Here is a 26740-nt window from a genome sequence, read left to right as displayed (position 1 = left end):
AGAAGTCTGGTGCATTCATATTTTTGTGTGTTTGGTTTCTTTTTCATATTTGCAGAATGTGTTCTACAATATTCCCCAAAAGCATTAAAGAATATCAGAATAATATAAGTAGCTATGGTTTGAGCTTGACATTCAGTGCTGGAAATGTCCTTGAATTCCCACTCTTAAAAGACAAATAAACAGCAAAAACTTTTAAATAATTCTCCCCATAGCTTTATATTCAAAACATGAATTCTTGAAATAGTCACCATTAACATTTAATAACACATTGAAGGTTTCAGTGGTGGAGAGAAAGACAGTTTGCATTCATGTATGAAGATGAGTGGGTATGCCCAGGGGATTTAGTACTATAGAAAAGCTTTGTGATTAGGGGAATTACCTATTCTTTTGTAAAGTTTTCTACTTGTTGGGTGGCTGTTAGACTTTTAGTACTGTTTTTATTTCCACTCGGGTGTTCCTCCTAGCATCCTATGCCCGTAGATTTTTAAAGATTTGGACAGTGAAAATAATCCAGAAAATTGTGTCTTCCAAAAGAAAAATCAGCTTGAATACGAGAGTTTAATTATATTGTTGCCTCCATGTTGAGTAGAGAATGATTAAATAGCATCAGATGATGCATCCTGGCGTTTAGGACAAGAACATAGCAGGCACATAACTCTTGCCAAGCCTATCAAAGCATCCATGCTGATAGGAGGTGGTGCCTCTCATTGGAAATCTACAATGCAACAAAACCAATAGGAGCACTTTATTGCAGTGTGTGCTGCACACTTTCTAAACACTTAATGTGCAGCAAGTTACATTGTTCTTACTGCGATTTCATGAGCTACATACTCCTTTGAAGCCTGTATCACAGCTTTGGCATTGTTGGACATGAATGTGAACTAACTATCATTTAAGTTATATGCAGTCTGGTTCTGCTGCCTAGCCACTAAACCACTGTGTGTGTTTAGGGTGGCCAGATTTGAGGGGAAGTTTTCCACCAGAGGAAATACTTTGGCCTCCAGCATGGTTACACTTATTATTTTAGGATGTGTATAACATGTACAAACACATAAAAGTCAGGACTTGTACTGTGCCACTATCATAAACAGGCTGGTAAAACTTAGAAGCAACATCCAATGGGAGATCACCATGACCGCAAGAGTCAGAGAGCTTGATTGACTGTAAACTTTTGGTAAACAATAATGTTTCAGGCTCCAATTAGAGAACTAACTTTTATGACTCTTTGCCAATGAGAAGGAAATTTAATGTGCATTTAATGGCACCATCTGTTCTACAATGTGACCTAAAAACCAAGTGTTTATAAATTAAGCTCAATTTATGTAGAATATCTCATTTTTGAGCTGGGTTTGCTGTGGATATCACCCTGTATAAATAAAATGCTCATTGGCCAGTAGCCTGGCTGGAAATATAGGCGGGACAAGCGGAGAAGAGATATCTGGGAATGTGAAGGCTGAGTCAGGAGATGCCAGCCTGCCATCTAGGGAGCAGCATGTAAAGGCAACAGGTAAAGCCATGGAACATGTAGTGACATATAGATTAACAGAAACGGGCTGAGTTTAAGTGTAAGAGCTAGTCAGTAGGTCTGACCTAATAGCTGAGAAGTTTAATTAATGTAAGCTTCGATTGATTATTTTATAAGTGGTTGCAGGGTCCATGGTGCTGGGCAGGACTGGAGAAAACTTCAGCTACATGGGTTATCAAGAAGTCTAAGATGGCGAATCTTCCCGTGTTCTGAACTTATTTTCCACTGACTTTCAGGGCTTTTTCTTTATATCTTGAAGAAGTTTCCTTTGAGCATTTTTGTGTTCAGATCCCTTGGATTTCATGATGCCTCCTTTAAAGGGAAAATTGCCTCAAGTTAATATATTCACTGGTTTCTTGCCTTGGAGAACCTTACTTTCTCCATTGAAAATGAAGTGGAAAATATTTGAAAGACCAAAAAACAATAAAAGACTGTTCATAACAAGTACCATCATTAACTTAGTCTGACTTCATGAGAAAGTGTTTAAATGCTTTTCAAGTACTATCCATCTTAAGTGTTCATTTCTTCCTCTCTCGTGTTTTTTTTTCCCTTGTTTCCAAGGAAGCCATGATAAACCTGTCCTGGCCTGTCAATCTGTCTCCTAGAACTTGCCATCTTTGTTAGTCACCTTGGAATGTTCACTCTGTTTCTAACACTTCATGTTAAAGCTGCTCCAAGAAGACATGCTGGTCAGGTTTTTATAGCCTATAACCACATTCATACATAGATTTTTATTTCTGTTTTCTTTTTTGTGTGTTATTAAAGAGAAATATTCAACCAGCAAACATAAGACAATCATGTTGCAGGGGCTTACTGGCTGCCTGAATTCAAGTATTCATTCAGCCAAGTGTTTCTCAGCCTAAAGCATGTTGGTACAGGAAGATAAAAATGATGAACATAAATAAGTAAAAACTGCGTGATTTAGATGGTGAAAAATCCACAAGAGAAAAATGTAAAGGCAAATGGATAGCAGATTTTAAGCAAGGTGGTCAAGGAAGGCATCATCAAGGAGACATTTGAATATAACCCCGAGGGAATAGATAGCAGAACACTTTCTAGGCAGAGAAAAGCAACTCTGAAAGTCCTGCCTGAGGCAAGAAAGTTAGCTGTCTTGTTCACATAGTGTGAACAAAGATCAGATGGTGAGGAGCTAGGTCACTGTGTGTGGGGTGGAAGTGATCCGGAAGACTCTCTTCCCCTGGCCTAGGTAGGTGGTCATTGGAGGAATGCATGTCCCGTTATGATGATATGATATGTTAGGCTCTTTCTAACAACTGAGAATGACAGGGAAAAAAGTGAAAAATTCATTCTGCTTTAGTTCTCAGGCCTTTGCCCTAAATGCCTCCAGGTAGTGATGACTAAGGTCAGAAAAAGCAAGTGTCAGATTCTAGACACATCATGGAGGAAGACTGGTGTAACGGATGGGAAGTGTCAGATGAAAGAAACCTTTGGAGGAGGTCAAGGTTTCTGGCCTAAACAACCAGAATTAAACATTGGAGTTGTTTCCCTGAGCTGATCATATTTGCTCAGGTTGAGTGCTTTTGTGAGGAAGGCTCTATAAAACACCCAAGTTGAGCTGCTTGACATGTGGAGGGATATGAACCTGGAGCTGAGGGAACAGTCCCACTGGAGACTAATATTGAGAAATGCTCACCTTCCCCAACCATACACGGGATGAAGGAACACAACAGAGAACCACAGGCAGTCTGGAGAGACCTCACCTGGAACCTCCATGGCATTTACTGTAACCCTGCCATTTCTTCTGTCAACAGCTCCCAACGCAAAGAAAGTGTCTAGCCATCCCCTAGAAGACATCTTTATTGTTACCTCTATGGAGAAACATGTCAGATGCCCCAACATAACTTTTTAAATTTCATGGACCTCTTTTTCCCAATTAATGAATTATTCTGACCACATTAAAATAGAGTCCACATGTGTAGGGGCCTGTGCTTGCATCAGAGTGTGAGTTGGGCAAGAGAAGTCATTTGAATCCTAAGCAACTAGTCTAGCCAACTTGGCCTCTTTTTCTGGCCCATTTATATTTATTTGTGAATAGTTGATGGAGATAATTGTTTGGGTATTTAAATGTCACTAGGAACTGATTTTACAGTTCATCCTGCTTTAAAAATATATATGTAGGAAAATGGTTATTCATTATTTCAGTATTTCATTAAGAACTATTTAATGAGTTTATATGAACTCAGCATATGTAGATTATATGGTAAGAGTTTCCAGGATGATATTGCACACTTGAACAGACCAATGCATAGAATGAATTGAAGACTGCACATTCGATGGAGGGACTGAAAAAACCTGAGTGTTATTAAATGTGCAGGCTAGAAGAGCTTGAGGAGGCATTGAAAGTCTTCTGTAGAGAGATCGCCATAGGGAAATGTGCTCTAGTGACATGGAATGGAATGAACAGTAATACCAAGAGTGGATCCTTTACTTAGCTTTTGTAGGCACTGAACTGACTGTCAAAAAGTGTGGCAGAAGAGATAAACATTGTATTAAGATAACTGGTTTCTAGTAAAAGGAAGGACTTTCTATGTATTGGTTTAACTTGGGAAGCCTCCAGAAATTTCTGAATGGATGAATTTTACATAAAAGCTGAATTTTGGAAGATGAGTCCAAAGAATGTTCTGGAAATATTGACAGGAACAAGCTTTCCCAATGGTTCAGGTGTAAAGAAATTACAGAGAAGGGAAAGTAAATGGTAGTGATATTCTGAGCTGATGAATTAAGCAGACTTGTCAACAGATGAGGGACTATGTGACAAACAGCAGCCAATGACATCTAGGGACTCAATGCCTTTGAGAATGCTGGAAGTTAGAATAGGCACTCAGTGCAAGATGGTGTTGTAGCTCCTAAGTGATGTTCTGTGTCAGCATCCAGATGGAAACTTACAGACTGAAAATTCAGAACCCAAATTCAAGTGATGGCTTGATCTGTTAGTGTAGATTTAGAAGAGGAAAGCCACAATTATAAAAATAGCATGCGTATAGAAACACGTAAAATAATCCCCAGTGTGTTATGCTTTCTCACATTTTCTTCCACGTTTACTCTTCCTCTGTGAATATAGAGACCAGGAGTTTTTTTTTTTTTTTTCCATAGGATTTAAACTGTTGTTTCATCAGGATTTTGTATGCAGAAACAGAGAAAGCATGTTGATTATTTTTGTACTTTCCTCTGGAGCCATTTAGAGCCATTAGCAGATATAAAGGAAAATGTCTGCACTAAATACCTTCCATAAAATAGTCAATGATACATAATTGCTTTTTTTACTTTTAAAAAAAGTGGAATATATATAGTGGATTTTCTCTTTTGTCAAGGCCAACACAGTGAACATTTAACTTGCCACACAAACAGGTTCAAGGTGGTGCATGCTGTAAAACTTACTGCAGGACATTTTTCAAAACAATGTTGAATTCTTTCAGGATTCCTATCAAGATAAATACTTTAGTATTTCTGGTATACTCCTCATTATATAAGAGCTTATAGAGGTCTAGAACATAATTAGTTTAACTGTTAAAAGATATTTATTTCTCAAGGAAAAAAACCTGAAATGATAATTACAAATATCATAGTACAACATGAAAGGGGATGGAAGTAAACTTTTGGAGTTAGTTTGAAAATATTAGCATTGCCTAATACTTATTAACGTTTTTCCTGCATAACTTCCGTCTTTTGTTTGTTTGTTTGTTTTTTTTTTGTTTTTTTTGTTTTTGTTTTTGGAGACAGGATTTCTCTGTGTAGTTTTGTTGCCTGCTATGGATCTCGCTCTGAGACCAAGCTGCCTCGATCTCCGATCTCACAGAGATTCACCTGGCTTTGCCTCTGGAGTACTTGTATTAAAGGTATTAAAACACATAACTTCAGAATTTAAAATATTGGACATAGACTACACAGCAGAGCTACAGTGGTTTTTGATTTAACAGTATCCCAAAACAGCTTTGGTTATGGATTTTATAATCAGCACATTATTTATTGTCTTTAAGATACCCTTATTTACTTCTTTAGCTATTAAAACAATGTTATCTTTCCATTACTTCACAAGAGATCATGAATCTTCAGTTTTAACATGGGATCAGATCTGCCAGGTAGAAGTTAAATAGTTCATTATTCTTCTCTCTGTCAATTTCCTAATTTACAAATGAGCTGAAGCAATTAATGCTTGCAGGTTGCCTGTATTAATTATAGTCTCAGGCAGGTTTGTGAGCAATTTTGTAATTCTTTTTGTCACATTTTCTCTGTGTTTACTATCTCAGCTTGATGCTTGTTGACACACTGATTCATGTTTTAGTGAACTAGATAAGTTTTATTCATCTAGAGGAATGAGTATAAAGAGGTCAGATCTTATAAACACTTGAACATTTCTGGTATGTGCAGGCCATATATCTCCTTTTAATTTAATCTCTGAAAATGTCCAGAGATTTCTGCAGCTAAGCTGTGCAAATCGATAAAATTTATAATCAAGGCTGTCTAATCTCTAAACCTAATATAAAACCTCACAGCTATTGATTATATGTGAAGGATCCGCAAGCTGTTAATCATGCACGAAAGCACAGAATAAATGGTGGCTTCAGAAGAGGAAATGCACTAAGAGTCATCGGCTCCAAAGCCCTTCCCTTTCTTTTAGCCCCTGATGCAAGCACATAGCCAGGCATTTGTGTGTTATGGGATCAAGCTGTGTGTTAAAGTGTATCGATGGCTGTGGTCACGTTTGAAACCTGTCCACTCTAGCTTTCTTCTATTATACTTCAGAAGCCTGTTTTCTCCAGATATGTGGCTGGGGCAATGCAGGCTCTTTAATCAATTTCTAGAAGGAATGGAAGGGTATTATATTAAATGTTGAGCTCACCCTTATTCTGAGGGACAAAATGAGTGGGACGAACTTAGAGTATCATTGTCACGTAATTTTTATGGTCAGTTTCTGGTGCTGCAGAGGAAGAGTTCCTTGTCAGTTTGTGCCCTTGGACCACCGCATCAACTAATATACCCAGACATTATGATTGACCAATTAGATTGTAAAGTTGAAATTTACCGTAGGAATTTGGGTAAGAACAGGTGCACAAATTACCATTTCTTTCAGTCTCAATCACTCAACCTACAGATATTTGGACTATAATGCAGATTGGCTTTTATAGTCATCATGACCTCACTGATGTACAAAGCTAAAATATTTTCCCAAGTGCCCTGTTGCAGTAGTGGAGAAGACTACGGGGGAGCCACTGTGTCAAAGTGTGTCTTACTTCACTCCGAAGTGTTATTATTTCAACATTATTAGTCTCTCTGGGAGCAAGGAAGAAATTAACCTGCCTCCAAAGAGCCTCAGGAAAGGAAGATAAAATGAATCTGCTGTAAGTCATGTGGTTTTGTTGTTTATTTTGTTTTGTTTTAAGCTAGGGAAGTTTATTAGAGTTTAATAAGAAAAACTCCAGAACAATCAAAATGTGCATCTCAGCAGTTATGCAATGGAGAGCAGTGGAAAAGAGAGGTAGGGGAAATCCACCATTTGAGTTGAGGCAGCAAAGATGTCAACCACATGTAGACCCACAGTCACATGATGAGAGGAGAGCTCTACCAATGGTGTGAAGCCTAGAGTGTTGAGGAGAACGTACTTATAACAGAGATAAAAGAAAAGTTACACTTTTCTGAGTCATTCAAAGAGTCAGGTGGACTGCATGGCTGGATCAGGATAAGCTACTGTGCCAGGGCAGAAATTCAGGGAAGGGAAAATACATTGTCTTAGTGAAGGGACAATTATTCTGCCTATCTCTTTAGCATGTCTTAAGGTATATCTTAGGGATACTTTCTGCCATCCTAAAGGGCTATCTCTCACCCCAGGCATTGACCCTGCCCAACTGGAATGTTGCACCTCCAGAAAGACATGTTTTAAAACATATTCCAAACATGACAGTGTGTGACATGTCAGTCATTTAATAAACATTTCTATTGCTAAAAACAGACTATTAAATAAGCATATCGTTGGTCAGCACAACCCATTTGAAATGAAGTCAAACTTTTAAGTTATTATACTGTGCATGTAGATCTATCCCATAATTTCCACTATATAAAATTGATTTACTAAATGTAGTGAATGGCTATAAATATTGTGTCATTATCCGGGCATAGATCAGGCATGAACTTTAGATGCTGCTATTCTTGGTTTAGGTAGAAATTTGCTGAGAAATGGCCTTTGCTGGTATAAGCTATTGTGGTTCAGGTCAGCCTTCTTATATTCTAGAACACTGGTCCTCAACCTTCCTGATGCTGCAACAGTTCCTCATGTTGTGGTGACCCCCAACCATAGAATTATTTTCATTACTACTTCATAAGTGTTAATTTGCTACTGTTATGAGTAAATATCTGTTTTCCAATGGTCTTAGGTGACCCCTATGAAAGGGTCATTCAAAACCCTATGGGGTTATAACCCACTCCTTGAGAACTATTGTTCCAGAAGCTGTATGAGCAAACAGGAAGGTATAGGGTGTGATGAAATATGGGCAAAAAGCCAACATACCCTCCCTTTTCCTCAGCCTTAAGCAAGTCATAGGAGACAGGGCTGACACCAAAGGATGGGGAAACTCAGCCTTTTCTGCTTTGTGAGGAGCTGCTGGGTGACTGGGGAAGTGGGAATCTAATGATGATGAATTAGAATCCTCTTACACATCTTACAGGTGAAAAGAAGTGTTCTAGGCTCTATTTTCTTTACTTCTGAAAGTAAAAATATCTACTCTTTTATTCATAAAATTTAAATTTTACCTGCAAATGCTGTGGGCCAGTGTCTATGGTAAGTGTACAAAGTATTCATGTCACTTTTTAGAGCATCCTATGAAGAAGGTAGTTTATTTCCTGTTAGGGATAAGAAGACATTGAGAACCCTCTCTTAGATCTTGCCATGGCTGTTTACAGATAATTTGTAGTCATATAAGTGCTTATACTATGTGTTATGAAATTGTGTTTTACAATTTGCATTTTAAGGATAGCAAAACTTACTACCTTGTTATGATTTTGATTTGTCCTAATGGTAAAAATTTTTATAAGGAAAAAAAATAAAGCCTGTTTCTACACAAGTAGATGATGGAATTTTCCTCTATAAATTAAATCTCCTTTCCCTTCCTATTTTCTCCAAATATAGACAATTACCTATAGGAATTACTTTAAGTTTTCTCTAAGTAACATATGTGACACACAAAATAAGCTGAATCAATGTGTGTTCCTTGAGTTAAGTTGCATGGTCTGACACACTGTAACAACATACATGTAAATGAAACCCAGCAACCAGTTCCTGAATTCTCAATTAGCCATATTGTGAAAACTGGATCTATTGGGAAGATCTGAAAGAAGACATATCCATTTGGAAAAGAGGGCCGTTGTCTTTTTCTTTTGAATTCATGCTCCTCTGGTAATTTTATTCTTTTAAAAAAATCAAACTGTTTTCTTAATGTTACTACAGAGAGTATCCTAATGTGTAGTTTGTTGTGAGCTTCAGGAAGGCTCTGGAGGGCAATGGGAATGGCTTGTCTTGTAATGGGATGATGCGCTTAGTAAGTTCTGATGACACCTGGTAAATATTACTGGGACTCTGCAGGATAGCTGAGTGAGCCAGACACCCTCTGTCACCGTGCATCCCTTGAGTCTAAGCATGTCACTTCAACCACTCAGCCAGAAACCCGAGGGAACTGACAGTTGCTTTGTGATTATTCCTGGTCCTGAGGCTCTCTCATGTTACTAATCAAGTCATCCCCTCAACTTGCCATTAACGCAACTTGACCCGTGGGAGCAGAGATGAAATTATTTGGGCATGGCTAATGATGCTGTAACATTGAAAAGACATGAAATGTAAAACCTTGATCACATTCAGTTCTCACCATGAGAATAAGAACAAAACCACAAACACTTGAAGGTAAGAATAGAAAATACCTTCTTAGGCTCTCACACTTCCTTTTCCAAAGGTGTAGCATCGTTTCTTTTTCTTTTCATTGATTTATTTTTTTACATTCACCCATGCTCCAAAATTTTATCTCAATCGTCCTTTTGGTTCAAATTAGCAAATACCGTGTCTGACAGTCAGAAAATTCACTTTCCTCACATTTGTTTCAATAGACGAATGGAAATCGTGTTTTGCAGTGAGCTTCTAAGGTTTCTGATGCAAAGACAGCCAGCAGCAAGCAGCTCCAGTCATGCTTCAGTGTTCTCAGTTTGTGGACATCACTGACAGGCTCTTCCTGTTTTTCTCCTCATGAGCTTTGGGATAGCCTCTCTTCTCCTCTGATTGACAGCTGGATAATAAGTTTTATCATTAAAAACTGATTCTAGGGAAATAGGATCCCTGCCCTCTGTGGCGAAAGCTTTTGTTTTCATAACTCAGAATAACTGGAGATTATCACTACAAAAGAATATAAATATTGACGAGTCTTGTTTCATGTTGTTCAGCAAGTACCAGAAAAAAAAAAGAAAGAAAGAAAGAGAGAGAGAGAGGAAATTACTTCTCTTTCATTTTATTGATGTTTACAACATTTTCTTGAGGTAGAGAGGTGGCTCAAAGTCAATGGGTCCCTCTGTCCATGTGTCCTTTTCTTTTACTGGCCTTTCGAGAAGGATCAAAGCGGTTCTTCATTTTATTCTGTCAAATTGGCTAGAACACACGACTTGTAACTTACTTCAGGTCTAAGTCCTACCTTTGATCTATTTAGAATTGAAGTCAGTACAATGAAGCAGGATTTCTTTACCCACATGCTGACTATCTAACCCACATACTAACTATCTAATACTGGCTGTAGATTTGATAGAATTTTTGCCATTTCCTTACATTTTATCTAGATATAATATTGCCTCGCTTACTGAAATAGCTAAGAAGTCAATGGACCATAAATGTTAGACAGGATGAAGGGAACTAGTAAATGTTGCTGATCAACATTTATCCAGCTAGGTGAAGCCTCTAATTCCAACATTTCTTACTGCATCAAAACAAAAACAAAGTTAAGGATAGAAGGATGGCTCAGCTGGTGCTGGACCTCCTTACCAAGGCTGGCAACTTGAGTTCGATCCCAGTGCCCTTTGGGGTGGAAGGGGATGGGTTCCCACAAATTTTCATCTCTCTTCTACACATGCACTTTGGCGCATTGTGCAAATATGCACTCCATAAGCAAATGGAAAGCTTAGCAGGAAGCAGTTATCCTTGAGTTCATGGGAAAGGAAAGTAGAGTAGAGGTTTATGCCAATCTGTTAGTATGTGTTATCTCCATTAAGAGAACTTGAAATTCCTCAGACTGTGAAAAGGACTGAACTTGGTGTTTCTTATCTGTTCTTTTCTTTCCTCTTTTTCCAGCACTGTTTATGACACATCCAAGTGCAGGCACTCTCAACTCCTCTGTCTGTCCTAATGACACGGCATCTTTCCAGCCTTACCTCTTGGTTGACAACATAGGAGAGAAGTACAGTGATATCAGAAATAAGTTGAATGGTCCAATAAGGTTGACCATGTGGGTTTGTTTATTTGCGTTTTTATTTGTTTTTCTTTGTTTCTGTTTGTTTGTTTATCATCTTAATGTGGAGGAGTTCCTGACTTGTTAATATCCAACCTCAGATTAAAGCACTGTTTTTCTCTGTTGTACATGATAACTGTTACATGAAATGAGTAAGCTATACTGATAAATTTAAAGGTGTAGCGTGGGGACAGATTTTTTTCTAGACATGCTGGGGGCCTTGGGTTTAATCCTTAACACCAAAAAAGATGGAAAGAGGGGAACCACATTGGTAGATTCTACTAAGTAGATAAGTTAATGCCGCTAAGCTGAATTCTTAATTGTTATTAAACAATCAATTTTTCCCCTTTAAGACACAAGTACACACACACACACACACACACACACACACACACACACACACACACACACGGAAGGGGTATAGTGATATGTAGATATTATTTTCTTCCAGCAAAAAGGGTACAATAATTGTAGAAATGTGTGATGAGACAAAGTTTGTCACAAAAGTAGGTTTTCAAGTCTTAGAACAGTAGAACAAATTTTGCAATTGACAGTCCCAAGGACGAAGTTAAGAGAGGAAAACAAAACATCTTATCTGACCATAGAAATAAAAGCAGTTTCCAGCCTTCCCCCCAGACTCTCCTGTAGTTGATGCTTGAGATGTATGTGTGTATGAGTGTGTATGTGTGTGTGTGTGTGTGTGTGTGTGTGTGTGTATGTGTGTGTGTGTGTATAACTTTTATGACGCTCTTCTCTTCAATGATGTAATTTCCTAATACTTTAAGAAAAAGAATTACACTGTCCAGGGTTGTTGTTGTTGTTTCCCACATGTGAAAGTGATTCTTAGAGTTTAGCACTTTGATATTTGTATCTGATGTATTTGGTTTGTCCAATTCAGTTCATAATGCACAGCAGATTCACATGCACACACACAAAATATTATCATTGAGGAGCTGAAATGATGGAGTATGACAGAGCAATTTGCTTCACTAACTTAGGGGTCAATTAAAAATAACAACAACAACAATGAAAACAAAATCTCTCCACTCTGGCGAATATCAGTAAAATTATGCTTAATTTTTTAGATTTTAAAGAAAATTAAAAATCATCTAAACCTTAGTGTCTATACAAATAAAAGATCTGAGCTGGCTGGTGGTGGCACACATCTTTAATCCCAACACCCAGGAGGCAGAGCCAGGCAGATCTCTACGATTTTGAGGCCAAGCTGGTCTACAGAGCAAGATCCAGGACAGGCACCAAAACTATTCAGAGAAACCCTGTCTTGAAAAAAAAAAGATCTGGCTAACTGGTCTTGATGGTTTCATAATCTAGAAGAAGATGGGCTCAGACAACAATATTTTAAAAATAATCTAGGGGGCCCATAGAGCATAGCCAATGTTTTTGAGACTAGGATAGTTCCAGGCAAGATCACACTGAGATGAACGGGATGCCAAAGCAGTCTAAAGATCTGGTTCCTGTTGGACCTCTGCTGGTCCTTTAGCTAGTGGGTCTCTATAGAGAAGCAGCTCACCTCTCTAAGGACATGAGAAAATGATGTAGCATGGGATTAAAAGATGTGCTAGCCTTCGGTGGATTCTCACATGTTCTTTCTTGAATGAATTTGTCCTTCTATAAGGTTAACACTCTCTTCCTTTCCAGGTCCACAGCCCACACTATTGGTCTACCTCAGTTCTGTTTCTCTCTCTCCCTCACACCCTCCCTCCATCTCCCCTTCACCCTCCTGTTCCTTCCTTGACTCCCTCTCCCCTGTTACCTTCGTCTTCATCCCTCTGTCTCCGAAAGGATGTGAGTACCTTCCCTTTATTCAGCTAGACCAATGCCTCTGTTCAGATCTCTTCGTCAGAATGCTTCCCAGTTATTTAAAACATAAATTGCTTCAATTATTGCCTATATGCGTTACTTCCTAAAACATAAGTTAGTTCATTTATTGCTTGTTTGCCTTACTTCTTAAATGAGGACATGGTTAAATTGATCTTCACATTCTTTGTTCCCAGCACACTTCATGGCTAACAGAAAGCAATAAGTAAATGATATTGAATCACTACATCATTTCACCTCTTAGTATACAGTATCTTGACTTTTTTTTCTCCTTTTAAGAGCACCATAATTTTCCAAGCCATTCTGTCGGGACACAACAGTTATGTAATACCTATTTAAATATATTGAATTCAAATAGTTACCCAGTTTTCCAGGTTTTTCCTCCAATGTGGTATCTAGTCTGTCCACCTCTGATGCCATCCTTCTTGTCCAACCCAGATTATTTCTTTATATATTGCAATATTTGCATTTCCCTGCCCCAATATCTCTACCTATGATGTAGCCTCCAGTTTTTACCTTTCTAAAGCAGCTGTGTTGGCTACGTTAATTTTCTGCCCAGAAACTATTAGTTCAAGTTCAACACAGCCTCCTATGACAACATCAAAGTTCACTCACTGCTTGCCCTCCCCGTCTTTCCTACATTTTCATCCAGCTGGGTATTTGTAAAGTTACCAAATGGGAATTCATGGTTTTCTTTTTTGCAATTATGTTCCACATTTCTTTTCATCTTATTTCTTTTACTATTGTATTATTTATCCAAAATATGTCTGTAGACCTAGACTTTGTCTTCTGAGACCCAATGCACATGTCTCCTATATTTGACAAGCAGAAGTTATCACTCCCTTATGGGTTCACAGATACTCTTATGTCTCCCTTATATCAAAATATAATCCTTTTCTTGTTTTATCATCTTTAATAAATAAGAGGTAAGCTCCTTAAGCCTAACACTATGTTTTATTCATTTTACTACCTTCCATATCATTTTGCATACCTTTATAAGAGTCCATTGTTGTTTCATAATAGATGAATAACTAGTAGGCATTTTTATGGGAGCATTTGCTGCTTTAAGATCTCTACATTATTGTGTTTCCCTACGGTTCTGATGAAACCTCACTGTATCACTTTTTTCAATTCTTGTTTTGCCTATATTTCTTTTAAGTGAGCATGAGCAGGAACTGGGTTCCAAGCTGGTCCAGACTATGTGGCAACATAAAAGAATGCAGAATTATGTTTAAGTGTCTATTTAACAGGAGTAGGATAACTGATTACATAATTCAATCCCTGGAATCAGAATTGTAAAATACTGACTTTGTTGAAAGACTCTTCTTATCTTAGAAAATTGTATCAAAAATTATTTTGTTAATTAGGTATCGGCACTGTAATTTTGGCAGGGATATACACGCATAGGATGGACAGTGTACTTTTTCCTCATTTTTATTGGGTTTCATATGTAATTCACTATGAATGCCAAATGAATAAGCAACATTCACATACATACAAACCACATTCTCCAAGTGCAGCGGTACACTTTTACCTAATTAGTAATTGTCCTAGTTTATTATCTGTTGCTGTGATTTAAATAAATAAATAAGTAATCAAGTAAGTAAATAAATAAACAAACAAATAAATAAGTGGCCAAAACAACTTGGAGAGAAAGGGGTTTATTGCTTCTTACAATTAGACTCCATCATTGCAGGAAGCCAAGGCAGGAGCTTGTGTAGGAACCTGGAGGCAGGACCCGAAGCAGAGGTCATGGAGGTGTAATATTTACCTGCTTGTTCCCCACAACTTGTTCAGCCTGCTTTTTATACAACCTAGGACTGCCTGCCCAGGGATGGCCCAGCTCCAGTGGACTGTTCCTTCCCCACATCAGTAAACATCAAGAAAATGCCTCCTAACCTTGCCCTCGGGCCAGTCTGTTGAAGGCAATTCCTCAGTTGAGATGAGCACCTCCCAGATAGATCTAGGTTGGACAAAAATTAACCAGCACAGTCATCAATCCATCTTTTGCTAACTCTGAGCTCTGTGAGGACATAGGGTGCACATAGGCGCCAACGTCTTTCATGGTGTATGCAATGGTGTTAGATTGTGGAAGAGTAACATGCTGAACAGAGAGACGAAGTAGGGAAAAAATGGTGAGAGAGGGTTATGGCTCAGAGAACTGCACAGAAAGAGGAAACACCAGATTCAAAGGAGAGGATCAGTGTAAGAACGTAGCATTACTAACCAGGAGATTTTTATCAGTGGTGTTGTCTGCCAGTGATGTATAGGAGTCACTCATTCATATATTCTAGATATTTTCTTACAGCCTCATTCTGGATACAAATGAATAATTTATAGATAGGTTTATGATTCAAGTTGACAATGGCCACTAAAGAAAGTCTTGTTGCTACCCAGCGATCATGAAATTACAGTATTTCTGGAGATGATTGGACTTACTATTTGGTCAGCTACTGGACACCAGAGACAAAGATTGATCCATATTGGAAGAATCGCCAAGTCTTAGTATGGATTACCCCATGGAGACAGTATTAGCATGGAGTTAGTTATGCAACAACATGTATGATCAAAAGGCCACATCCTCCTTTCTGTGTGCTTAAGACAGTAAACAAGACAAATCGGATGCAACAGGTAGACTGAAGTAGGGAGATTGCCCACCAACATTTGAAATCTAAGCATTAGAGTTTAGTTTGCATGTGTACATGGGGAATTTTTAGTTTGGAAATTTTCAAATACTCCCCACTTGGGATTGTTTCCCATCCCACACTACAGCTATTGATCTGGATTCCCAATTTGCGCTTACCATCTGTGTTACATCCTAATTATTTTTATAGGACAGAGATTCTAATCTCAAATATGAAAATGTATCAAAACACCCAAATTGGGCCTTTTGCGTTTGTTTTTCTTTTAGCCCCCCCCCTTCCCCATTTCCAGTGAGCAGTGGTGCTGACCATCCTAAGTGCGTTACGGAAGCCACCAGTAAGACCTTGAGCTTGGCCTCAGCTTTTTCATTTTTGTCTCATCGATGTCTTAACATTTTGCTGTGTTCTGCTTTCTGTGCTGTCTAGGGTTCACCACGGCCCTGACTTTCATAGAGTAATTATTTTGATGAAGTTAGACAATTAAAGTCAGTCTGGCATGAACAGCAGGTACCATTGGGAGTCCGTGATGGATGGACTCCAGTCTTCTGAGTGTTCAGTTCTGCCAGCGTGTTCCAGCTGAGTGAAAACCCACCTCCGAGTTTGCTTTGTATGACGACAGCACATGGGTTGTTAGACCTGAGTGTTTTCTAGAAAACAAGTCACAGAGAGCTCGAGAAGGAGAGAAGATGGTGTGACTATCCACATGGGTTCTTGTCATTTTTCTAAATTTTTATTTGCTTTGATGAACAGCATCGTTACTGAAATAATTAGTGTTAATTAATATCTGTGTCATTTTGGGTAAATGGTAGTTTAGTGTTACAATTAGACTAATTAGTGCACACCATAGCCTAGTGACATGACAAATCACTGAGCAGAGCACATTGACTCATGTCCCTTCTGATATATGAGCTAATCTGCTTGCGCAGTAATGACAAAGAAAAGGGGCAGGGAACCGGACAGCAACAAAGGTCGGGCATTGTTTCAGCATTTTCCGGTTTTCTCTCTGCTGCCAAGTCCCTGAGTACTAGAGACTGTCGTCATTTGATGTTTTCATCCTTTCTTACTGTCGAATCAACCTCCAAAAACTGACCACAATAAACCTGTGAATAGGCAGAACATTAAAACCCAAAGATTCTCTTGACGACACTGGGTTTGTATATGCTGTGTTCCGTACCGTGTTTCACACTTCCGAAAGAATTCAGTGGCCACGTTGACAGCTGTCTGCAACTTTGCTTTCTTTTGCAGAACCCATGCGGACCCCAAAGACCTTAAAGATAGCTGAAATCCAGGCAAGGCGCATCGCTGTGGACTGGGAGTCCTTGGGTTACAACATTACTCGCTGCCACACTTTCAATGTCACTATCTGCTACCATTACTTCCGTGGCCACAACGAGAGCAGGGCGGACTGCTTGGACATGGACCCCAAAGCCCCTCAGCACGTTGTGAACCATCTGCCGCCTTATACAAACGTCAGCCTCAAGATGATCCTAACCAATCCAGAGGGAAGGAAGGAGAGTGAAGAGACTATCATTCAAACCGATGAAGACGGTATGTTCATGATTGTGGTCTTCACAAGGAGGAGGGGGTCAGGCAAAGAATACTGTCATTCCTTTCAATTTACCATGCACTGTCCAGGACTGAACTCAAAAATCTACCAAATTGTCTCAGCCCCGTGTACCTATAACAGACCTGGTGTTCTTTAGAAAATAATACCAATACTAAATGGCATGTACCCATGATGTCTTATTTTGTAGACCAGGCTGGCCTTGAACTCACAGAGATCCACCTGCCTCTGCCTCCCGAGTGCTGGGATTAAAGGCATGCGCCACCACCGCCCGGCTGACCCACAATGTCTTTTTCAATAATGATAGTAGAAGTGGCAATGACGCCTAGAGCTTAAATAAAGATTTTCTTACCAAATGTAAGAACAGAAAGAGTTGTTATCCACACCACTCGATCAGTTACCTAGTGGTAAGATTCACTTTCTTACAAATGGTGTGTGAATTTTATAAATCATTCTAGCTGCTATTATTTGAAGATAAAATTCTCCATTTGATTGCACTTGGTCTTTTTTGATGAATTAAAACACAAAAGACACAGGACATTTTTCAGTCAAAATAAAGATCCTCAGAAGAAAACAGCAGGCCGTCATCTGTAATAGATTTTTATTAACATCTAAGAAATCTTGTTCATGAAAAATTAAGTAATAAGAATACATATTTATATTAACATTGGAATTTATATAGGCCTTTTCCCTAATGATATGGCACATCATTAATATGAATACAGTTCAATATTGAACAGAAATATATGCAAAATTCCAAATCTTTTGTTATTTTACTAACAACTATATATTTTAGGATGACACTTTATTTTATTAATTTTCTTGGTTTTTTGAGGCAGGGTTTTTTCTCTGTAGCTTTGGAGCCTGTCCTGGAACTCATTCTGTAGCCCAGGTTGTCCTCAAACTCACAGAGATCTGCCTGCCTCTGCCTCCAAATTTCTGGGATTATAGGCGTGCGCCACCACTGCCCAACTATTAATTGTCTTTCATAAATGAACATATATTGGAGGGAACTGCTGTATAATGATCTGAAGCTAATCTTAACAGGAATTGGGATTTACCAACTGCTTCCATAACCAGTAAATCCTTCCGTCTCTCTAGTTCTATGCTTAAGAACTTGGAGATTCTTACCAAGGTTCAGAACAGAAACTACAAGCAGCTAGGATACTGATCTGAGTGATATTCTATGGATCTAAGAACACTGAGTTATTAAGTCCATCTACTTCATTCTTTTAAATCAATTCTATCTACACAGCTTCTTTTCTGTTCTCACACTTAGCTCCTCTCGGTCCCCAGTTCTCTCATTATTCAACCTAGTTCTTTCCACCTTCCTTCTCCCCTTTGTTCCCCCAAGTATATATATTCATTAACAACTTGTTAGTAAACACTACAAAGTAAACTCTCAGGGACAGGTATTCTGATAAGAGACAACTTGGCAAAGACTTGGTCAGCTTAATTGGTGACTGACACCAGTTGTAGATTGTAAAAAATTCTGGCTATCTCTTAAAGGAATAGCTACAAGGGTTACAAGGGAAGAAATTAAACCAACAAGAGATTTAAGGAAAAGGCAAAGAATATGTGTACTATTTTATGTGATTAATAATATCTGGACATGGTTAGTCAGTTAGTCACCTGAATCTCAGGACCTATCTATAATTAGTCCACTGAGTCTAAAAACTTGCATTAAAAACTGGTGTAGAAATAAATACAAAGTGTTCATTGTTTTTTAATCAGAGTGGGGAGGTGCTGGTGGAGGAAGCTTAGGGCAACATAGGTGCTATTCATCTCTTGAAGGACTAAGATATAGTCTAAGACCAACACTGGCATTATCACTTCTAGTTTGCTACAATTCTTCTGAAGGGTTTTGATTCAACAAAGCCAGGCACCTGAAAATCCACTCTGTGAACGGTCTACGAAGACACTTTGTCATGCCAATATTTACGTTGTCAGTGGCTAAGGATGGAGGACAAGACCTCTAAGTGTCTACAGTCAACATGGAACAATAGATCTAGTATGAAGCATTATGTAATATGTTTCTATTCATAAAAATTGTACAGTTAAATAAGAAACCATCTTCTAGACTATCCACAATCATATCTTCCCATAAAATTGAGATGTAAGGGCTGGAGGGATGGCTCAGAGGTTAAGAGCACTGGCTGCTCTTCTAGAGGTCCTGAGTACAATTCCCAGCAACCACATGGTGGTTCATAACCATCTGTAATGAGATCTGGTGCCCTCTTCCAGCATTCAAGCGTACATGCAGACAGAACACTGTACATAGTAAAAAAATAACCTTAAAAAAATATGGAGATGTAGTCATGAGGTTACATGTACACATTGTGTGGAAATGCACGGTAAATGGGAAGATAGCATAGCTGTTATTGTACAAGAAGCTTACAACAAGAAACAGGCAATTCATTCAGAAGGCAGTAATTCCACAGTGCCTTGCGTGATGGTTTCCTCTCACAGAACCCTTAGCTCTGATAGGTTGACCTCCTGAACTCTAGTTGTCACTGCTGAGTACTCCCGTGTACTTTTGCTACCAGCAGCTCTCAGTACTTAACTGAAGGACCAAAGCCATGAGATATCTGTGTTCCCATCCCTTCTTGATGTCTTCTTCAACAGCTTGCTAGGAGGCCTGTATTTTTATTGAGTTTCAGAATAAAGGATCTAGTTTATAGTCAGACACCCACACCTCACCTCCCTTCATGTGTTCAGTAGACTGTTATGTATCTTTTGGGGCCTAACAAACAAGAGTGACATGGTGATAGCATACATTAGTGTGCCATAATTTCTAGAAATAGTCATTTCAGCTTCTCTCCTGTGAAAAGCAGAAGTGACTCTGGTTTGTCCTGTTGCTTTGCTGTCATGGCGAAGTAAGAGCCTTGCAACGTTGTTTAGCTTAGACTGTAGCAACATGTCTGCAGTCATTCTCATATTATTAAAATTTTAGACTTAAAAGAAATGTGTTATTGTCATGTTTGAGTTAATCAAAAGGGTCTGTCTCCATTATTACATTGATTCATCATTACATTGAAACCAGTGAGCAGGGGCTGGAGAGATGCCTCATCATTTAAGAGCACTGACTGCGCTTCCGAAGGACCTGGGTTCAGTTCCCAGCACCCACATGGTGGCTCCCAACCATCTGTAACTCCAGTCCTGGAGGATCTGACACCCTCCTCCCTCCTCTGTGGGAACTACATGTACATGGTACACAGTCAAACAGGCAAGCAAAACATCCATTCACAAAAACAAATAATAATAATAAAAAAGAAACCAGTGTGGCAACAATATTTAAGTAATACACCAGCCCTAATGTGATTATAAAACTCCCACCCCCATCTCCACTGTTACCCCCACCCTTCAGTACATTCCACACTTACCTGTGCAGAAAAGAAGTAAGGGTAATGGATTCATAAACCAGTAATAGAAATGGAACTCCAAACATAGCTACAAATGCCCCGAAGAATCAGTGTCATACTAGGCATTTTTATAACTCATATTTTTAATAGTAAGGGTATAGTCACATTTTTTTCCCTTGCTGTTAACATTTAAAGCCAGGTTGTCTTAACTGATAGTACTTAGATTCAGCTACATGAGTTTTAGATTTTTACCTTTTTTTTTTTCTAGTCATCCTCCAATAAGCAGTTTCTTTTAGTGTTATCTTTTGGTACAGTTTGCTAATTTGCTTTTCTTTCCCACAAACAAAAAGGCAGTCAGGTTTTTATAATTTTTTGTTGTTGTTGTTAATGCAATATATTTTTAAACAATATTTGCTTACACAAAGGAAGTATGTTAACAAACAAGTAATGAAATGGCTGTGGAATTTTGCATTGAACTGATCAAACTCATAAAATGGCAAGGTTGATATTATGTAGAAATAACACTTCTCCATTGGATTTCAGTAGTGTTTTCAGGTATACTTTTAGTTTAACTTCCATGTTGAATGCTTTTTTTTAATACACTTCAGTTATATGAAAGAGCACATTATTGTTTTATTGTATGACTACAGAGTAACCCCTATGGTGGTACCCCATATGGTAGCTATATTCTTTTTCTTGTTGGTTTTCTCTTCAATAAGTAATACTTAATGACTAATGTAGAAACTTTCATGGAGTATTTGTAAGTCATTCTTCATGGCAGCTTGTGTGAGCTTGAGTTTCTACACAGAATATTTGATGTATCTCAATGTTCTGAGGAGGAGTAACTAAATCATGCTTACTGTTGCAGAGATCGATGGATTATGATGATCCAATTAAGTCAGTCTTACTGAATTATTGCTGCCCTATATACATAGAAAAAGAATAAATTATCAACCATCTAATAAAATGATATAATTGTGTGAAAAGAATTCTGGGGACGTCCATAAGTCAAGCTCCCAACGCTAGAAACATTTCCCACTAGAACCTTAGGGTAGAATTTATACTTAATTTATTACACGTGCTTTTTAATGCATGGGCAGAATTTTGTGCATGAGGTTCTGTTTTCATTTTTTATTCCAGTATTCATGAAAATCAATACTATGAAGTTAGCTCAGCAGAAAAGCCTGGTTTGGGGACATTTTTTAAGGCTACAAAGCTATTTATAATGTACATTTATTATGTTTTAGAGGCTATAATGCTTATTTAATATCATCTTTCTCCATACCTATTTCATTTTTCTTTTCCATTTTTGAAGTTGTGTTTGAAGGACTTTCTCTTGCTCAAGACAAAATTAGCTGAAACAGCTCTCAGCTAAGGCACAGGCACAGGAATGAAAGTCAGCATTCTGTCTCCATTCAAAGCTGTTGGTGTGGAAACGGGAAGTGACAGTTCCCGTAGTCTGTAGCTAGGCATGAAATGGCTTTAAGAGCTTCATGCTGTATTTAGGCAAATCATAACTGAATTAAGACATTGTCTTTGCGGGTAGACATCATCTCTGTTCAGATGCAGACAATCAATGATGGAGTTGGTCTGTGCCCATACCTCATCTACACTTCCTTTATGTGTATGTTATTGGAGTATTGATTAGTTCAAGTCATGACCATGTATGTAGCATATCCTGGGCATGATTTTTTTTTTCATATTTTTGATCTTAAACATAGAAACTATAAATACTTCAAGTAAAGTCATGGCAAAGTAGAACATGTGTTAGAAGGGAACCAAAATAGTAGTGAAATGTCTGTCCATCAATGCAGAATTATGCAAATATTTTGAACCATCCCTAAATCAGAATAATTTGAAATTATCTATTCATGCTGTTTCATAGTACTTATAGGCCAAATTATGGAAATAGACAGAGGAGTTTTCATAACAATTCCTCACTGTTTGTTGTTTTGACTCTTCCCACCCATGTCTGCCACTTTCCCTGACAAACTTGTGAAGAGATATTTTCCTTGATTGCAGTCATAAACAGAATCAACAGATGCACAGATAGCCCCTTGCACGGCAAACTGCGAGCCTTGGCATTGCCAGACATTGCACAGAATGCTTGTCAGGCTCGCTGCCCTGATGGACACAGTAGCCCATGCCAAGAGCATGGAGCATGGGGAAGGGATGGTTGGCTGACAGGGCCATTAACATGTCCAAAGTTCAGGTAGCCATGCTATCTGTTTATTAGGGATTTCTGTTTTTCCTATGGATTTCTTTCTTTTTTGTGCACCTTGTGTTGCTTGTCTCGGAGGTCACAGCATCATTCATAGTCTCCTTGTAGAATGAAATAAATCTTAGTCTGGTGGCATATCATTCAGAATTTCTTGCGGCTGCTAGCCATGAAGAAATACATTTCCTTTGATCCAGTGATTTTTAATTTATTTCAATCCTCATGAAATTGCTCTGTACTTTGAAACGGCATTTCTAGATAATGTCATGTGTGAAGTTCACTGAAACGTTAGATTCAGGGAAAATATTAATTAAAAATCATACTTGCCCAATACTGGGTTGATATTTTTAAAAAAATTTAAGTCAAGTGTATTGTAAAACATGATTAGAAAAAGAATCTGAATTGTGTGAATAAATAGCCATGTTTTAAAGTAAAATCTGTAAAAGAAAAATATACAATAGCAGAAATATCTTGTAGCTTGTCAATAGTATCTGATACATTGCTAATTAATGACTCTGGATTTTGTAAATTATTAGACCTTTGCAAATAAGGACTGGAACAACATTACTAAGGAGTTATAATTGTTGCCGAACATGCATGGGGCTCTGTATTAAGTCCCCAATACAGATGTGGCATAAAACAGAGCGTGGAGGTACATGTCTCTATCCTCAGCTTTCTGAAGTTAGAGACAAAGGATCACACATTCAGGGTCATCCTCAGCTACACAAAAAGTTTAAAGTGAACAAGTACATTAGACCTGTCCAAGCTGGGCAGCAGTGGTGCACGCCTTTAATCCCAGCACGTGGGAGGCAGAGTCAGGCAGATCTCTGTGAGTTCGAGGCCAGCCTGGTCTGCAGAGTGAGCTCCAGGACAGGCACCAAAACTACACAGAGAAACCCTGTCTCCAAAAACAAAAACAAATTCCTGTCCAAAACAAACAAACAAAACAGTAACAAAAAATAAACAAAAAGGAAGACTACAGTAAAGTATCTGAGATAGCTCAGTGGTAGTAGAGTACTGGCTTTTGTGTACAAGGCCCTGAGCCCCACCCCATCCTCAGCTCTGACAAATGAATAAATCAAGCAAATTGAGAAATCCTTGAATCCTGAACCAGCTTGTTCTTAATAAGCTATTTCTTAGCTGAGAAAAAGTAAAAGCATGAAGCAATTACATTTTAACATATTCATCTTTAACAACTTTTTAAAAATTATAATAATCAATGCTATCTTTTTCATTATAGAAAATTTAATAAGTATAGCTACAAAAGTCAGGGTGATTTTTAATGGGCATTTCAAGTCAGTGCTGTGTGATTTGGCTTTTGAGTCTAAGGAGCGTTAATTATGATTATAATTCATTATTTTATGAACTTCGTTGATGGAGCCTCTTTAGGGTATTATCATAATCTTCAAAAAATCTTTTAGGGAAATGCATCTCTGTTCTCAAAGCAAATTACAAATAAGAACTTCATGTTATTAGAGGTATACAACAGAGGAAACCAGAGTACATGACTATGCAGCTCTCCAAGGTGATTGAATATTCATTTGAATAAAAATAACTTTACATTTCTGCATTTCTTGCTTTAGAAACTTACAGGCTGACATCCGGTGTCTGTTATCATGGTCAAATCTGAATACCATTCATGTACTGATTTTATTTTTAAAGATACATTTTTCACTTGATGACATTTACTTTGAATGGTGTTTATCTTGTTGAGATGATATATTTTCAACTTTGCACAAGTGCTTATCACCAATGCATGTATTTATAGTGCCCGGTCCTGTGCCAGTCAAATCCCTCCAAGGAACCTCCTTTGAAAACAAGATCTTCTTGAACTGGAAAGAGCCATTGGAACCAAATGGAATCATCACTCAGTATGAGGTATGGGGACAACGGTGGTGCTTTTTGGCACGTAGATACAAGGAGGCCAAAGGAGAAGGCTAAATGAAAATAATGGAAAAGATGGGGATGAGAATATTAAGACATCATCAACTCTCCTTTGTTATAATTCATAAATTATTTTATTTAAAATTGAAAATTTATCACTGTACAGTCCCAAAGATATTCAAATTCTTAGCATATATGCTAGTTTTGTCATCTGTGTATTGTGTAACTCAACTTTGTCCTTGTCAAAACCAATTAATGTTTATAATGAATAATTACATGTAAGAATGCTAAGTCCCTGTTTCTAAAATTAAGAAAGCAATATCACACTGTGCTTAAGGAGAGGCCCTTGAATGCCTGTTTTTCAAACTAATTCATAGCCCCCAGAAGCAAAACAGATTAAAAACCCATTTCAAAATTTCATTGTACCTTTGGATATATACATCACTCTATTTTCAAATATAAGAAGCTAAGGAGAATAAATGAATTTTCAAATATTCTTTTTTTATTGAAAGAGTATTTCATCCCTTTCACCCATTGCTTTCAAATAGATATTTTTAATTGCACAGTTGTGAGGTTTCCTGCTGTATAACTTTTGGGGGCTGATTATAGAATAAACATTTCTATTTCTTGAGCCTAAGAATGAATTCTAGGAATGAGAATAAATGTTTTTGACTCTTTTAGTCTATTTGAGCACTAGTTTTCTATAATTTATTTTTCTCTTTATTTTGAGACCCAGTTTTACTAAGTTACCACAAATTGGCCAAAAAATCACACTGTAACTCTGGCTGACCTTGAACTCGTGTCCCTCTCCCAAATAGCTCAGATTACAAGCCTGTGCTGCTAAGTGCTGCTAGAACTGGCTATGTGTTCCTTAGACAGAAAAGAGAAGAAGAACAACATACTTGTGATGAAGACTTTCTGTTTTCACACACATTAAAGTATGTAACAATAAATGTTGTATGTAGTGTACATATTTAAGTAGATCAATTTCTTGATATATGTTCTAAGACAAATATTTGACAAATTAGATATGCAGCTACATCAATTAGTAGGTAGATGCTAGATGATAGAGAATTAATGAGATAGATTAGCTAGACCGATAGATGACAGATGATAGAGTGGGGGTGAGAGAGAGAGATGATGATGATGATGATGATGATGATGATGATGATGACAGATACCAGAAATAACCATACTAAAAGAAAAGAAAAGCAGTGATGCCTTGAGGCTCTTGCATGCTCTTATTTAGAAAGAACTTATTACAACGTATTATGCCTTCAGTGGATATGTAATGGGAACTACCTTTCCTACAATAGGTGAGTTATAGCAGCATAAGATCATTTGACCCTGCAGTTCCAGTGGCTGGACCTCCACAGACTGTATCAAATTTATGGAACAGTACACACCATGTTTTTATGCATCTCCACCCTGGAACCACCTACCAGTTTTTCATAAGAGCCAGCACTGTCAAAGGCTTTGGGCCCGCCACTGCCATCAATGTGACCACAAATATCTCAGGTAAGCAAATGAGTAACATAGAAGCCAAAGAGTTCATGCTCCTTGTTTGCAATTGCGTGCTCTAGACACTCAGTTATATGCTGTCTTATTGTGTAGTCTAGTACTATCATTATTATCATTACGTGAGGTCAAGGGCACTTTATTCACCCATTTGAGAGCAAATCATTGTTGGTTGTATATTTTAATCTAAACACTTTTCAAGCAGTCATAAAAATGACAACAGTCTTAAAAAGTTACAGTACTTTATTATTTCAAATAATTCCAAGTTCATTATAAATGGTAATAGCCCCTTTGTGTGTGTGTGTGTGTGTGTGCGCGCTTTTGATTATTTATTTATGGTATCAGTTGTGTGCTATAAAAGGGTGGTATCTAACAAGTTAGAGTGGTCTTTCACTCTAGTATTAGAATTCCTCACATCTTGTCTCTGTCCCATTTTCCCTAACGTTCTGATAATTGTGAACAAATGCCAGCCTTCCTTTCCTGCTCATAAAAATCTCTCCCATTAATGCCTCAGGTTTTCAGGATAGGAACTTGCAAGAGACTCTTGATAAGTAAATATCACTAAATTGCACTTTCTATTACGTTCACTTTCATAATTTGCATTTGACTAGATCGTTTACAGATTCTAATTCTTTAGTCAATTCAGCCATTAAACCTGATTAAGTTCCTGCTGGACATTGTTATCACAATGTTTCCT

The 26740-nt window shown here is 37.9% G+C and overlaps 1 protein-coding gene across 13 annotated transcripts in view; it reads left to right on the top strand.

Annotated features, from left to right (window-relative positions):
* Positions 1–26740, top strand: part of Ptprk (protein tyrosine phosphatase receptor type K) — a 537197-nt gene that overhangs the window by 399774 nt on the left and 110683 nt on the right. For all 13 annotated transcript variants that reach the window (XM_036168740.1, XM_036168743.1, XM_036168741.1 and 10 more), the window contains exons 8-10: positions 16743–17045; positions 24410–24519; positions 25842–26043. In XM_036168740.1, the coding sequence (XP_036024633.1) occupies positions 16743–17045; positions 24410–24519; positions 25842–26043 (615 nt within the window). The remainder of the gene's footprint in view (positions 1–16742; positions 17046–24409; positions 24520–25841; positions 26044–26740) is intronic.

Source organism: Onychomys torridus, chromosome 19, assembly GCF_903995425.1.
Source record: "Onychomys torridus chromosome 19, mOncTor1.1, whole genome shotgun sequence".
In the NCBI taxonomy this organism is placed as follows: Eukaryota; Metazoa; Chordata; class Mammalia; order Rodentia; family Cricetidae; genus Onychomys; species Onychomys torridus.
Note: the sequence above shows the minus strand (reverse complement) of the source record. Positions and strands in the feature narration are given on the sequence as shown.